This window comes from Rissa tridactyla, chromosome 3 (assembly GCF_028500815.1).
Source record: "Rissa tridactyla isolate bRisTri1 chromosome 3, bRisTri1.patW.cur.20221130, whole genome shotgun sequence".
In the NCBI taxonomy this organism is placed as follows: Eukaryota; Metazoa; Chordata; class Aves; order Charadriiformes; family Laridae; genus Rissa; species Rissa tridactyla.
Genome location: NC_071468.1, coordinates 39,748,639 through 39,763,621, shown reverse-complemented (window position 1 = coordinate 39,763,621; position 14,983 = coordinate 39,748,639). Strand labels below are relative to the sequence as shown.

Genomic DNA, 14,983 nt, shown 5'->3' with positions numbered 1-14,983 from the left:
AGTGTGTTTACCTCCTGACCCATTCATGGTAAAAACCTGTCTCAGATTTTCTCACACGCGTTCCTATTGCTTTGTATATAGTCCTTTTTTACCTTTTCTGCTCTTATATTTACAGATGAAGTAGCTGGTGGCTCCTGTATTTTGCTGATCCTGCTGTGCATAGCAACTGTTTTCCTTAGCATTGGAGGAACTGCATTGTACTGCACCTTTGGTGACGTGGAATCCCCTGTGTGTACTGATTTTGCAGCCAACATGGATTTCTATTATACCCAGATATTGCAGCGTATGGAAGAACTTAAACACTGGATAGCCTTCTCATAGTTGAAATGAGCAGAGACAGCACATTGAGAGCTCACCAATGGTTACTGGAGAGGGCAGAAAAAAATTGTGATTTCAAGTTCTCTAACGCTTGCCACCTGCAGGTGATGTGTATTTGATGATGTACTTACACTTTTACTTAGAAATCAAGAAAATTATACTTTAGCAATCAGGTGGCAAAATGTTCACATCTTAAGCTGTAGCAGTGTGGTATGGGAGAATAAAAAGTTATTCTCTTAACCCTTTTGAGAGTAGGCAAGTAGCTTTTCGACAATTTGAGCAAGTGAGGAAGAAAGAAAATGAACTGTCTTCTACGTGCTCTCCCATTGCCACACATTGTGTAAGCAATCTCTGGAAGCTTAGTAAAAGGACAGCTTTAATTTACAGCTGTTTGTGCAAAAGTGTTGCCTCCAGCTATCATGCAATAAGTCTGTGTTTTATGGAAACATTATTTTTCTTCTAAGTCTTACTATTTTTCTCCGTTTTAATTCTCCTGGTGAGCTGTGTAATTATTTGGGTGGAGTGAGAAGAGTGCAGCAGCATTCACGGAGCTCTCATTTGGTGATTAACAGGCTGACCCTGTATCTCATAGCTTATGGTGAATATCACGAGTGGGATAAATCTGCTGGCAGATTTCACTAAATTTCCTGGAACTTGCTCCCAGTATTGTGGGGGCTGTTAAAAAAGAAATCACTTGTCTCACTAAACACAGAAACAAAAGATGTTTAGTAAATTATTCGTGTTAAATAGTAAAGTGGCTTTGGCCAATTTTAAAGCACCTGGTAGCAGGTGTGGGGCTAACTGGGTTCTCTGTCCAGCCCTGTCACTGACTTGCAGTAATCACTTTGTGCCTCAGTTTCTCCTCCATAAACGAGGAATAATGATCCTTGCCTTTGTCTGTGAATATTTATTACAATTAGGGCTCATGTCTGATTCATCCCAGATGAGCGCACAGGATCACTGAGCTGTGTGGCTGCAGCCTCTCTCAGTGAGGGAATGCTTATGTAAAGTGGGACTGATCCAGCGGAAGAGATTCAGAGGCTCACTGCAGATCCGCGGCATGTTAGTAGTCCAGGGCGCTCGTTCCAGCAGATAAAGCACATTTGCATCTATTTGCCCTGCGGTTCCGAGACCTGTATTGTAAAATCTGTTCTTTTTCTATCAGCTATACAAACAAATTTAAATCCGTACAAAGAGTCATTTTAAATGGCTATTTCTGTCACTTGGTGCTCAGCCCTCCCTGTGTGGGATGTGAGAGAAACACTGACATGACTGTGAAGGTGAGAATTAAATACACAGGCCTTTGGCCCACACTCTGGTCAAACTGTGGGAAATGTGGGAACTGTTCTTGCACGGGGCGTAATGGCCGAGCCCTGCTGAAGGTGTTAGTGTGAAACGATTCCTTTACACCTCAGGAAACTGCATTTTTGAGGGGTCCACTTCACTCCACTCCGTGATTTCCTGCTTACTACCGTTGTATGACGCAGTGTGTTCAGGTTTAGAATGTTATTTTGTAAAATACTATGAAATGAAATCTTCAAGATACTGCTCAGAATTATAACATTAAATGATCATGCTTTCTGGCATTTGCAAGCAAATTGTCCCTCTAGTGAGCTTGATTGTTCCTAACGCACTGTTATACTTAACGGGTTCTTGAAGTGAAAGTTAAAATCACATTTTTTTCTAGAATAAACTGCATGTATGATTTCTCTTTTTGTTTTCACTGTGGAGGCTTAGTTTATTTATACCTTAGGGAGCCTCATGTGCACCTTTATATTCAACTAGAAAATTGCCCAAATTAATGAAAACTTTTGCTTTCAGAATGAAACTTGAGAACGGTAGTTTGGTATATTTTTTGTTTGTTGTCCTCAAGAGTATTATAATGCTGGGCTAATCTAAAGGAGAAAGGGAAAGACACTTTTGTATTTTAAAGTGTTACTGGCTGGTTCAGTTTATTATTTCAAGTCTGGGTTTGTTTATTTATTTAGTTTTTCTTTTAAAGAGAATCTTAATTTTCTTTTTTGGTAATTTGCTCACAGAGTAATTATAAAGCATGCATTCAGTTGAAATATGTATTTATAGTGACTATGTGGTTAGAATATATTTTGGGTTTCTGTAACTTTGCATCGAGTGTTTCAGGATATTAAGTTTATTCCTAAAGAGACAACTGTTGATTTCAGCTTAAAAAAGTCTTTTTAAGTTTTTGTGCACTTCATCACCAAAAAGATCGAGAGGTATATATAGAACTATTTATTCAAAAGTATATCAGATATGGAGGTCAAAGATCCTCTACTTCTAGGTTCATTTAATTAAAACTATTTTTAAATAATTATTTTATTTAAAACTGTAAAGCTATTTAAAGTCAAAGCATTTTTTAATAAGCAGTTCGGTTTAAAATCAGTGGTCCACATCCTGGTACGTCCACTTTGTGCTATATTCCCAGTAGAAAGACTCAGTAGTATCAGCAGAACTGCTTACAAGAAGATCCTGAAGAGGTTGGGCAGCACTCTGCCAACACGTACCTGATGAAAACTGAGCAACCAGGCGTTGTGTGTAACTCCGCTACCTTACACTGGTGGTGTAACTTGGAGCATCTCTCCAGCCTTCCCAGCCTATGCCAAGGTACCACACCTGCAAAGTCTCTCAGGATTTGAAGGAGCAGAAGGGGCACGTATGCACAGGCTGCCCGGCTCCTGATCTGAGCTGTTTGCTCTTCAGTTGCAACCGAGTGGTTGAATCTGGATCTAATTTCTGTTGGCATTCCTTTATAAAAAGATGATGGTACTAATCCTTGCTTCGTGTGACAGTTCTGTTAGTGCAAATAGTTTGCGTGGTCTGTAGTACGTTATCAAACTTGCAGCTACCAACATAACACAACGTGCTTTGCGTTGAACTCCAAAGGGTGTGCAGGTGGGCCTGATGTTGGCCTTCCTATATGCTTTGTTCTCTTTAGATTGCTGGTGACATTGCTTCCACCTGGGTGACCTGAGGAGTTACGATCTTACGGTCAGGTAAATCCAACCTAAAAGAAACAGTTGGTTTCAACAGTTGTTCCTCTTGCCTGAGGTAAAATAATACTGAGCAACAACTGAGACTGTTAGAAGTAGGAAGAAAACGGAGGAAAAAAAGCTTTCCCCCTGCCTGGATTTGTGCATTTTAAAGCCCTTTTTTTATAAGTTTTTATTTATTCTGTTTCGTTCCCTGCCACTGTCTTTATGGCTGTTCTGCTTGGCAGTAGAGGAAACATTATGCCAGCATAAAATCATTTGTAGTTGGTAGGAAAATTCAGGGAATGGTTCAGTACTTGACAGTAGCTCAAAGTAATTTCTTAAAATATGACTGGATTTCAGGCTGATAGTGTGCCTTCAAAGAAGTCGTGGCCACTTAATTACCTGCAGCACTCTACTAGAAACCCCCACCTTCCAGTTTATTCTTTGAGCATAATTATTTTGAAGAGATTCTCGCGATAGAGCAAAACCAACAAGACTTTTGATGTGGATTCAGCATACGCTGCCAAAAAGAGCTTTCTGATGACATAATTAACACCCTTACGCCAAATAGCATAGACTAGACCAAGAAAAGCACTGTGCTGTAGCGTAGCCACACTATACTACAGGCTTGTTTTCAAACCAGAGTCGGTAAGGAAGCAGATATTCCACAGCCCAGATATGCCAGCAGAAGTTTGTAATCTAGGTACAGCCCATGTTTTAAAAGTTTTCTAGTATCTTGCACAGCCCTGGTGACAAGCAGTAGGAAGTAGTCTAACAAAAAGAGAAACTCTTGTTTAGGATTTTCGTGAGTAAAGGGCAAGCTTGAACTATCAAATAAGCAGAGTAGATTGGAAGTCCAAATTCTTGTGTGACTGGGTACTGTTCCACTCAATAACCTAAAGGGATGTTGCCCTCCTAAGATGTTTGCCTACTTTGTACTGTAATGTAAAACCAAGATCATCTGAAAGGACTAATAACTATTTGTAACAAATCTAACTGAAGCTTCCTTTAGCGAAAGGAGTAAATAATTGTGTTTGAAATCGTCACCCAAGCTTGTAATTTAAATACTGTAGCAAAAAAAAAAAATAAAAACTGTCCCAAAGAAAATACATGAACCTTTCTGGGTACTGTGATTTCTAAACGTATAAAAAGACTGAGAAGATTTTCTGTGAAATTCAAGTAAACGAGCAGTACCTCCAATAAGAATTGCATTGTCAAACCCAAACCAGAATGGAGAATGAGGTAAAATGCATAAGGTTTGGTTTGGTTTTTGGTGTAATGTGGTCTTCCTGGGTGGGGTTGGTTTGTCTTTGCTTTAATAACTAAACGAAAACCCAGCTTCCTCACGGAGCCTGGCTCCTCTAGACAGGTAGGTTTAAAGTACCAAAACGTTGCCTTACTGCATCATTCTGAAAACAAATTGACAGGCAGTAAGTTTCAGAATTCCTAGTAACTGGGTGGGTGACCTGGATAGAGGTCACAGGCCAGTCTGGTCTTTGAGTTCAGTTAAACAAACAAATAAAAAACCCCAAACAATTCCAACTCAACCCAAGCCAGCAGCCTCTGATTTGAGCAGGAGCATGCCAACACTGCGTTTTGCAACATCCCCCCACTCCCTTGGCAATTCCCCCAAAAGCCACGGAATGAGGTCAAGCTGAATTTTAGACTGCTAAAAAAGTAGTGAAATCCTAAGCGAAAATGAGGCAGTTTTATACATTTAGTTTTGGTTTTGTTATCTTTTGTGTTGTTTTCAAGTTGTCCTTCACAGTCAGAGAAGGTGAGAACGACAATGAAAAAGGAGAAAGAAAAAGAAGAGATTGAAACTTGTGAGATAACGTCTAACAGCACCAAAATAAATCATAACATAGTATCTGTGAACCTGGATGTGTGGCCTAAGCGTGGTCTCTATGTGTAAAAGTGAAGTGCTGTTGTAAACAGTTCTTCTGTAAAGACTGACATCTGGTTTCAGGAAGACAAGCATCTGATCTTCCACTTCTGAGTCTTGATCTGACTCCTAACCAGAAGCATTGCTAATCTTGAGAAACCTGGATGGGCTTCTAAAACTGGTCAGTAAACTCTTTTGTCCAAAAGACAGGCTTTGCCTTAGGCTTTGGCACGTAGACACAGCTGGGCTGATCAGTACGACTACAGAGTGAGTTCACTGAATCTGTCAGCCACTGCTTTCATTCCTTGGTTCTCCTCAACAACCTTCTTGTGAATAGTTTTCTGTCCCTGCTGCTGCAGTCTCTGTCCATGTCTTCATCCCAATAAGTCCCCTCTTACTCTTCTGTCTCCCTCCCCCTTTACCATTGCTTTCCCACTATAAAGTAGCATGTGTTCTATCTTTCATAGGATCATAAGGTAATTGAGTTAGGAAGGGACCTTAGAAAGTCTCTAGTCCAACCTTCTGCTCAAGGCAGGATCAACTGAGATCAGACCCAATTGCTCAGGGCTTTATCCAGTTGAGTCTTGAAACCCTCCAAGGATGGAGATTGCACAACTCCCTGGGCAGATTCCACTGCTTGGCTGTTCTCAGGGTGAAAAAGTTCTTCTTTATACCCAGTCTGAACCTCTGTTTCAGTCTGTTGTCTCTCGTCCTCCTGATGTGTGCTGCTGTGAAGAGCTTCTTAGTAACCTCCTCATAGTTACTGGAAAGCTGCTACTAGGTCCCTCAAAGCCATCTCTTCTCCAGGCTAAACACTGGCAGTGTCCTTCTGATCCTTCTCACTTTCTTCTCCACAGCATCTTCCTTCCTGATAGGGATCCAACATTCTCCTATTAGAACAGGGATCCTGTATGCTTCTCCCTTTCCTCTTCCACCTTACACTCTCAAATTCAATATCGAGATTTTAAAATCAGTAATGAGGCCATGGGCAAAACTGAAATAGCAATGACAACTACTATTACATTAAAAAGTATTGATGACTCTCACTGATCCGTTAGTGTGTAGCAGTGATTTTAAAACCTATGCTGATTCGTGTACTACTCTTAAACAGCTGGTGTTTGAAGGATCATGCTGACTCCATGTGCCTTAGTGAAGTAATCTAAATATTTTTCTCTAAAATAGCTACCCAAGGAAGCTTGAAACATTTAATTTACAGTTAACTTATAGTCCTTTTTTAAAAAATTAATTTTATAGACATGGCTTTTTTGAGGGTCCTTTATATTGTTTGTGATTTCTATTACTTCGAATTAAACATCGTGGTAATTCTTTGGCATAACATGAGTCTAGGGTTTACTGCATTCACTAATGTCCAAAAATTGCAGTCATCTTTTGAAGAAAATGATGATAGGCAGTAGCTGTGTGCTGTTTTACGGAGTTGCTCTGCAACAGTTAAGATGTTACAGAATTGCTATCAGTTAATTTCAACCAAAGGTCTGATTCTGCAGCTGGGTTCATCCTGAGCTTGTTTTTAAGGGCAAACAGGCTAAAATAAAAAATGTAGAGAAAGCACACCCAAAATTTCAAAGGCGTGTCTAATACCAGACCGAAGTCCTCTGTTAATCTAAAATTGTTGAGCTGCCCTTTCTTGAAAACAAGTTTGAATCCAGCTTCACACAACAATAGATCTGTCAGCTCTCTCCTTTTGCTTTTTGCCAAGAAACTGTCTGGCAAAGTGTCGTCTTTTAGCCAAGATGGGCCCCTGATGTAGGACTCATTTGTTAGGCTGTTGGGGAAGTTTCCAGTAACACTTCTGTCAAATGACAGTTAACGATTGTGTCCCATTTCATTGCCTGGCATTGAAAATGAGTTTAAGCCCCACTATTGTGCTTTCATAGAGTGATGAACTTAAAAGCTGTTACCAAAAACAGCTTTCAGAGTGAGAGCTATAGGTTTTTTTCAGAAAGTGCCATGTGCCGAGTACTGCAATGAGAAAATTTTACTGGCTTCCCAGTTTTGCCAAAACGTGGCCAGATCCCACAACTGCTGTGTGTAATGCACAGAAGCAGCGTCAGTGCAGCGTTTCTGATAGCGCAGCGCTTCAGCTGGTCGGTATTTGTTCTGTTCTCCTAAACTGGCAGCCTTGCATGAGAAGGTGATGGTGCATCCGAAATGGCAGTGAAAGCATACGTGCACTACAAGTTAAGCAACACAAGGACGTTGTTACTTCCACGTAAACCTTACACCTAAAAATGTACATTTTTTAAAATTCATTTAGGAACCATTCGTTATTTTTCCTTGACATCTTTTTTATTAGAGAGAGACAGCACTAAGCTAATTCTTCCGCTTCTTCTCCAGGAACTGGAACGGATGCATTTTGCCGGAGATAACATGAATCTTGTCACTCGTATGTGATGCTGAGAATCCTCGTGCTTGTATAGCTTAATACTTCTGGCTTTTCTGCCAGAATTGGTAGTCTCTGAGGCTATGAAAGTAGCAAGAATATTTTCACATTACTTTTCCTTAGACAGCTGAATTCAGTGCACTGTAGAAAGGACTCACAGAAATGAAGAGACTGAAAAGTTTGAATCACTAAGGATCTATACAGTCAATTTCTGTGAGATAAAATGTCAGCATATACCACCACAGAAACTAGCAACGTTGCTCCAAAAAGGCCCACCATAATTGACAGGCGAGAGTATATTTGAAAAGAGTTACAAAGAAAAAAATTATATACTGAGGTTTCTCAGTGACTAAAGGTCTGAGGCTTTATGTACAAGTTAGTAAATGAAATAAGGGCAAGCAACTTCTCAAGGTTGTACAAGGGGAAAGACTAAGTACATTATAGGCAAAAGGACTGCAGAAAGAATGTAATAAAGACCTTTGATCAAAGATGATAAATTTTTATTGGTAAAGGATGAAAAATATTTCTGATAATGATACCTATCGGTGATGGGTGTTTTTTTCCAATCAGATTTTATAGAAACAGGAAAAAAAATGCACAATACTTTAATGACATCAGGGAGGAGAGGGACTAATGGTTAAAATATTGGTGAATTCTTTGTAGGACACCTTAGAAGTAATTTAAGTGGTTTGCACAAGGTCACGTAGCAGGAAGAAGCAAAGCAGGACCAGAGCTTATAAATCCTATCGTCTGATCTTCTGTCTGGTCCCAGTTCAGACTAAGACAATGCATATTAGGGGAGATAAATGAGTATCCTTTTGTTCACATTATCTTTGACTTCACACAGCTTTGAAGACTTTCTTTAAAGATATTTTTATGTTCTCATAAATTTTGTGGTGATCTTACGGAATAAAATTGATTCGAAAGATGAATTTCCTTTTTAGTATGCAGCACTAAGAACAAATGCCATTTTAGCATATTTTTAGTACTTGATATCATCATACCCATGGTAGCTGGTTGCTATTTACATGTATTAAAGCAAACGGTATCAGCAGACCACAAGGGAACACACAGTATAATCCTATCATCAGAAAATGAGGCTCAATCTGCCTGTAGTTACTTTGTGTTTCGCCATCTAACCCTTACTACTACCAGGAAAGTAACAACGCTCAGCAGAGCAGGCCCTATTGGGAATCCTACTTAAAAAATCAAGCCACCATCTCGCAGCTCTGCTGGGCTTCACACAATACCTATCGCCGTGCCAAGAGTGAGGAAACAAAACGATGTGGAAAGAAGTAGCAGTCACCAGATTCTGCCTCCCAGCAGAAATGAAGTTCTTGTGAGGCGCAGAAATGTTTTGACCATAAAGTGGATGTTGTCGTCACTGTCTGCAAATGTGAAAGATGAAAATAATTCCAAATGTTCTTGGCGCCCCTCAAAATGCCCTTAATAACCTTTCTTTCCTTTCAATTTTTGTATTATTGAAAGCTTTCCCTTAGTTGAAGGCAAAGAAGAAAATTAAGCAATGGTAATTTATTTTTTTTTTAATTTGGTATGTACTGTCATTTATATTTTTCTATAAATAGGGCATTGCTTTTCTGCATCAATTCACTGCTGGATAATAGCCCATGGTTTACCTACAAAGGCAAAATAGATGGCTATTAGCAATAAGTGACTCATGTATTATAAAACAGCCCCGTTAAAAAGAACCATCTCTATCGACTCACGCAGTAAGACAATGAAACAATATTTTCAGCGAACGGGCTGAATTTTGCAATGCGGAGCCCACCCACGCTGCCAGCTCAGTCTGGCACTTTGTTCGTCTTTGTACTGGGCCCTTTCACAGCTGCTATTTCCCAGTACAGAGCAGCCAGGGAAGCAAGTATTCTTCCCTTTGCTTCTTTGATCACTGAGATGACCAGGTCTCTCAAAACCAAACAGAACAGCCATGAATTGCCTACAAAGACATCTACAGTTTCAGTCATGAAACTCCAAAACAGCCTGGCTTTTCATGCACTCCCTGCAGCTAGAGCTGAGGTAGGCAGCAGGTGCCTGTAAGGAGTCCATATCCGTGCAAGCCTGGAGGAGATGCTCTTTGCCATATAATTCCCTCTGTAGGAGAGCAGCAGCCATGACTGCGAGTCAAACGTTCTGCTAGCAGGAGACCAAGCAGTGTCCTTCAGGACTGAGCCTGAGAGTGTATTGCCTACAGTCCAGCACAGAAGGGACCGCACGGTACGTCCGGTCGTCTTTTCAGAGGTATTTCAAAGTAATTGCTATCCTGAGCACGCCCAAAAAAGTTTCAAGAATCTAAACCTGCTGATCTTCCTTAAGTAGAAATATGCGGTATGAGGGACTGAAGGCTTTAGGATCCCACCACAAAGGCATCACGGAAACCACAAAAATACTTGCAGAAAGTTTTGAATGGAAGCAGTGCTGCTGAGTGCCTCAGGATTTCAAGGTCATTCAAATATGAACAAGAAGGGCAGACTTCAAACAGTTTCTTAAGGAAAAAAAGGCTAATCTCTGTGGCACTTACCATCACAGAGCACTTAGCATCACAATCATGAATTCAAATATGGTTTAACAGGTTACACTAGGACACAGACAGAGCACTTTTAAAATTATTTTTTTTCTGGCTATTGTTCTGAACTGCATTGTAAAATAGCAGACCACTTCCTTTTCAGTTCTGTCCTTACATTCTTTTCTATTTTATTCTTCTCAAATCTTCATTCCTGGCTCTGAATGACATCCCTTTTAACCAATTGGCTCTGTATTTTTTTTGATATGGCCAGAAAAAAAAAACAGCTGTGGCCAAAAAAGGCTGTGCTGTGACATGGTTTGAAGTATTTGGGAGAGAGAGTTGATTAAGTGGTAAGAAAACAAAACTGGAACTTGGGAGGGTTTGATTTAAGTGCCTGCTCTCCCACAAATCTCCAACGTGGTCTTAAGCACATCGCTTAATCCTCCTGCAGTTCAGTACCCCACCTATGTAATGGGGACAGTTCTCCTTTGATGCTCCCTGTGGTGATGTAGCAAGACCCATTCTAACGTTCCTTATAATGGGGCCATGGTGATCTCAGAAGTAAAACATTTCAAGCAGTATCAGCAACGCGCTACTCACACTTTGTCTGAAATGGCTACTCTGCATTGTCACAAGTAATTGCAACAAACACTACAGCTGAAAAAGAAGTGAAGAAAACCTTTCTTGTTTTTCACTCTCTTTTTTGAGATTTCTATGAATATGGTAGCTGTTTCAGAGGGGCTGTAGGAAAGAAATATTAAAAAATAGGACGATACACTTTAGTGTTCCTGCCAGGTTTTGTGCTGTGCCATCGGGTGAAGAAATTGCATCTGGTTTTGGGTTTTGTGAGGTTTTTTAGCATCGTAATGACTATACTGTGAGATTTTACAGCTCTTTTAAGCTACCTGTAGAGCTATAAACTGCTTTTGCATCTTAGCATTTCCCTATGGGAACGAGGGGTAAAACCAGTTGCTTGATGGATTTCAGCATCTGGTATCTGCAGTATATAAGCTCCTTAGTCCTTCCCACTTTATACTACCTGCAGTGGAGTAGAGCTTTTAATGGTCTTAATATCACCTGGGGCAGGGGCAGGAACAGGCTGTGGAAAATACAACCAGGTTGTTTTCTAAAGTGTTCATACTAGAAGCTTTGAGAGAGAATCGGAAAGTCTGTCCCCCATACTATTAGCATTTATAGCAATTAAGCTTTTTGCTACTGTGTGACTCAGTGCAGCGACAGGATTAGTGGGGATTTAGTGATTTAGATATATTTAGTGATTTAGATTCTCAGGTTCACTGAGAAATTGCCCATCGTAAGCTATTCACTGGAAATCTTGCAAACAATGTGGGGAAGCTGACAGAAAGGAAAAAAATGAGCCAAATTAAGGTACAGCTTCTGGTCCAAACACAACCCAGAAATCCCCTAGTGCGGCCACCTCCAGAAGCACCCTTCTATCATAGGTATTAGCTGTGGAAACTGCCCTGAACTGCAGAAAGATTCAGGCATCTTGCCTGCTGGTTCTGTGTTTTTTTCCTTTTTATGAGTTAATTCCTTGTGGGTCTTTGTGCGGAACGTAGAGGTTATAGCTTTTGCCCATTTGCTTCCAAACACGTACCCAGGTGGTGGCAGAGAAGAGTGATGCCATCATAATCTCTTACTGAAATAGAAAAAGAATATGGTCACAGCAGGTAGGACCCATTTTTCAGTGCTATCATTACATTTCTGTGCATCCATTTTTTGGACCCACTCATGTCCTGTTCTTTTCAGTTGCACTAAAGACAGAGAAGCCACCATTTCATGCTGCCTATCTTTATGTCACATAGGAAAACCAGAAATGGACATTAGACAAATACTCCTATCAGCTCCTATTAAAGTTCATTTTTAGATCTTCATGAGCTGTGATACTTAGCACATCTCACTGAGGTACTGCTTTTCAGCACGTGTCATGATTTACAGGGCACATGTGAGGAAATGGCAGAAAAACCCTTTAGTAGGGGGAGGGGAAGGGTAGGTCATGTAATTAGATGAAAATAGGTCATATGACTGGGATTTTCCATGTGATGAAATACTCGTTGCTGCCAATTTATTCAAACTGGGGAGGGAGAGAGGAGGAAGGGATGTAACTGTATTGTCCTTTCTTCAGGCTATTTCTTGTTTCTCATTGTCTCTTGACCTCAAATATCTCATTCTACAAAGTCACAGACTCCTGCTGCTGCTGCTTCTGTTACTGTGAGAAGCATTGCTTTTTTAAAGTAAATTACTGATAGACTAGGTTTGAAATGTCACCAGGACTGCATATTATCATTGAGAGAAGTTATTTGCGTCCTTTTCAGTTTTTCTCCTTAGGAAGAAGAATTTTATTTAGGTGTACTGCACATTTCCAGTGTAACTACATTTGAATTTCAAAATCATCTTCAAACCAACAAATGGCCCATGCATGCTATCTGTACTTGGCCCAACTTGCGCTAGTTTAATGTGCATTGTAGAGCAGCCTTCTCTCAAATTATGCAAACTTGTTGGCAGAGATCAAGTTTTCTGTCTTTTTAAGGCAATACCTCAATATTTGCAAGAAACCCTTCAAACACTGTAGTTAAATTAGTGCTAATCCGTCACTTCAAGTGAATAGTTTCATAAGCAGAACCTGATGTGGAGGAGGCATTTTAACTAAAACCTGAACCCACTTACTGAGTAAGAAAGGCAAAAAGAATATGTGCTTTAGGCAATCCTGCTCTAGCAGGGGAGTTGGACTAGATGATCTCTAGAGGTCCCTTCCAACTCTGAAGATTCCGTGATTCCGTGATTCCGTGATTCCGTGAATACTGAATAGCTTCCCAGCGATTGCATGAACAGGAGACCTTGGAGACAACAGGGTACGTTAATGTAATTAAAGATAACACCATACGATGGGTACCAAAAGCCCAAATCACAAAGTGCAAGCAGCCTTATTTCTGGGATTTGAGGCATTGACTTTACAATCTTAATAAATTGTGATTTTCAGAGAAGTAGCAACAGAGCTGCATTGCTTTAAAATATGCAGCTCCATCAAAATCACAACACTTTGAGTATTAGGCTGTTTTCTTCCAAAACAAAATCATAGCAAAATGGAGAAAAGCTTTTTGATAGTCTTACAACATCATGTCTAGCTAGAGCTAAGCCAGATTTTTATACTCTCACAACTGTTCTTGCACAGAAATTCTTGTATGGATTTGTTATTGGTCTTCTAATCTTGGAGGTACGCATTTTATTACTATTATAATTAGTGTTTAAAGCACATGATCTGTCACACTACTTGGCAGTACACAGGTCCTGATACCATGAGGCTTCTGTATACGCTTCACTTCTCTACATCTCCGTAAACCAGAGCCACCAAGTACACAGGCAGACCTTGCTCCCCTTCTTCCACCTCCCAGGTACATTGTACTTACCTCCAGGGAATACCAGTGTAAGAGCCGCCCTGCTCCCCAAGCCCTGCACTGACCCATACTTTGACAGGACATGGCTGGGGCGTGAGGGTGCTTAATTTCCCTCCCACCACTGCAGTGCAGCCCTCTAGAGGTATTTCATTTCCAGTAGATTTGACACCCACCTAAAACTAGTAAAATGCTTTGACACACTCTTGACTTTCAAAAAAAAGTACTAAAAAAGCAAAAAAGGTCCTGCTGTTATGATTTGACACCGACATGCATTAATTTCAAGCTATGTATCTCCCATTTTTTCAATAAAGCCATACTGAAAGAATTCCATAACTGGCTGCTATAACTTTCCTGTTTCTGTATATTACTATCCTGGTGTAAATTTTATCTCTTTGATTCTTATAACACTGCATTCAGAAACTGGAAAGCAGCACGACACTGCCTAATTCCTTTTCATGACACTGACATCCTCGTATTACTGGTTTTTCCCTTTGAGGTGGGTTAGCAAGAGATGCTGGAAATCAATTTTAATAGCAGTTTTTAATTTTCCTGCAATTCATATTATTCGTGCTGGCTGGGTAATTTAATTTGTTGTTGACCTAGTTCCAGTTAGGAAAGATTAGACTATTCATTATCACAGAAACTTTATCCTTTGGCCCTTAAAAGAATTAGACTTTTGAAATTGTATGCTATAGATTATTAATAAATGTTACAATATTTTGCTTATTGAGTTTCTCATTTCATATGAAAACATCTTGTTTGTACACAGCCTTGATGATGATTCTTTTTTAATCGTAAGGTGTAACTACCACCAGGAAGGGTGACGCTAAAATTTTGCCATGAACTAGTATTTGATCAGCACGGCACATGACGTTGTTGTCACAGATACCATGACTTCATTGCATGTATGTTTCCCTCCAGCAATATTGAAGCAGAAGCATCCACTGTAATTAGAGGTTTGCAGCCTATGATGTTGTGTAATTGGTTCTGCTACACTGCGCAGAATGAGTGTCCCTTTTAAAAAGTGGAAGAAGACAGAAAAACAGGTTATATCTGAGCGACTCTTGCTACCTCTCTGCCTGTCCTGCCATCCCCTCTAGGTGACTGATGCTTGCTTGCTTGCTTGCTCTCCCTTTGGCAGTCCTGAGAGGAGCAACCAAGTTCTCTCAAAGCTTCTTGGCAATTTGTCTGACTTCAGGTTTTGGGGAGGAGCAGGATGCAACTGACCTTGGACAAAAGGTTGCAGCTGTATGACTTTGTTGGTTCCACCTATAATGGGAATTTGCCCCGGTTCCATCAATGCTTGACTAATTTCCTGCACAGCTGAGCCAGCATAAACCTCTGGTGTAGGTATGGAAAACAAGATTGTTACTAGTTATAAATTCTAGTGGACTTAAGGTAAGTTCAGCTTTTTTTGACTACGCTTGAGATTTGTATGCAGGTCCGAGGTAT

General features: G+C 40.2%; 1 protein-coding gene across 10 annotated transcripts in view; it reads left to right on the top strand.

Annotated features, from left to right (window-relative positions):
- The window catches only part of CNST (consortin, connexin sorting protein), a 58,238-nt gene extending 53,823 nt beyond the window's left edge, over positions 1 to 4,415 (top strand). For all 10 annotated transcript variants that reach the window (XM_054193902.1, XM_054193898.1, XM_054193903.1 and 7 more), the window contains one exon: positions 116 to 4,415. In XM_054193902.1, coding sequence (XP_054049877.1) covers positions 116 to 321 — 206 coding nt within the window. In that variant the 3' untranslated portion in view covers positions 322 to 4,415. The remainder of the gene's footprint in view (positions 1 to 115) is intronic.
- The last annotated feature ends 10,568 nt before the right edge of the window (positions 4,416 to 14,983 follow it).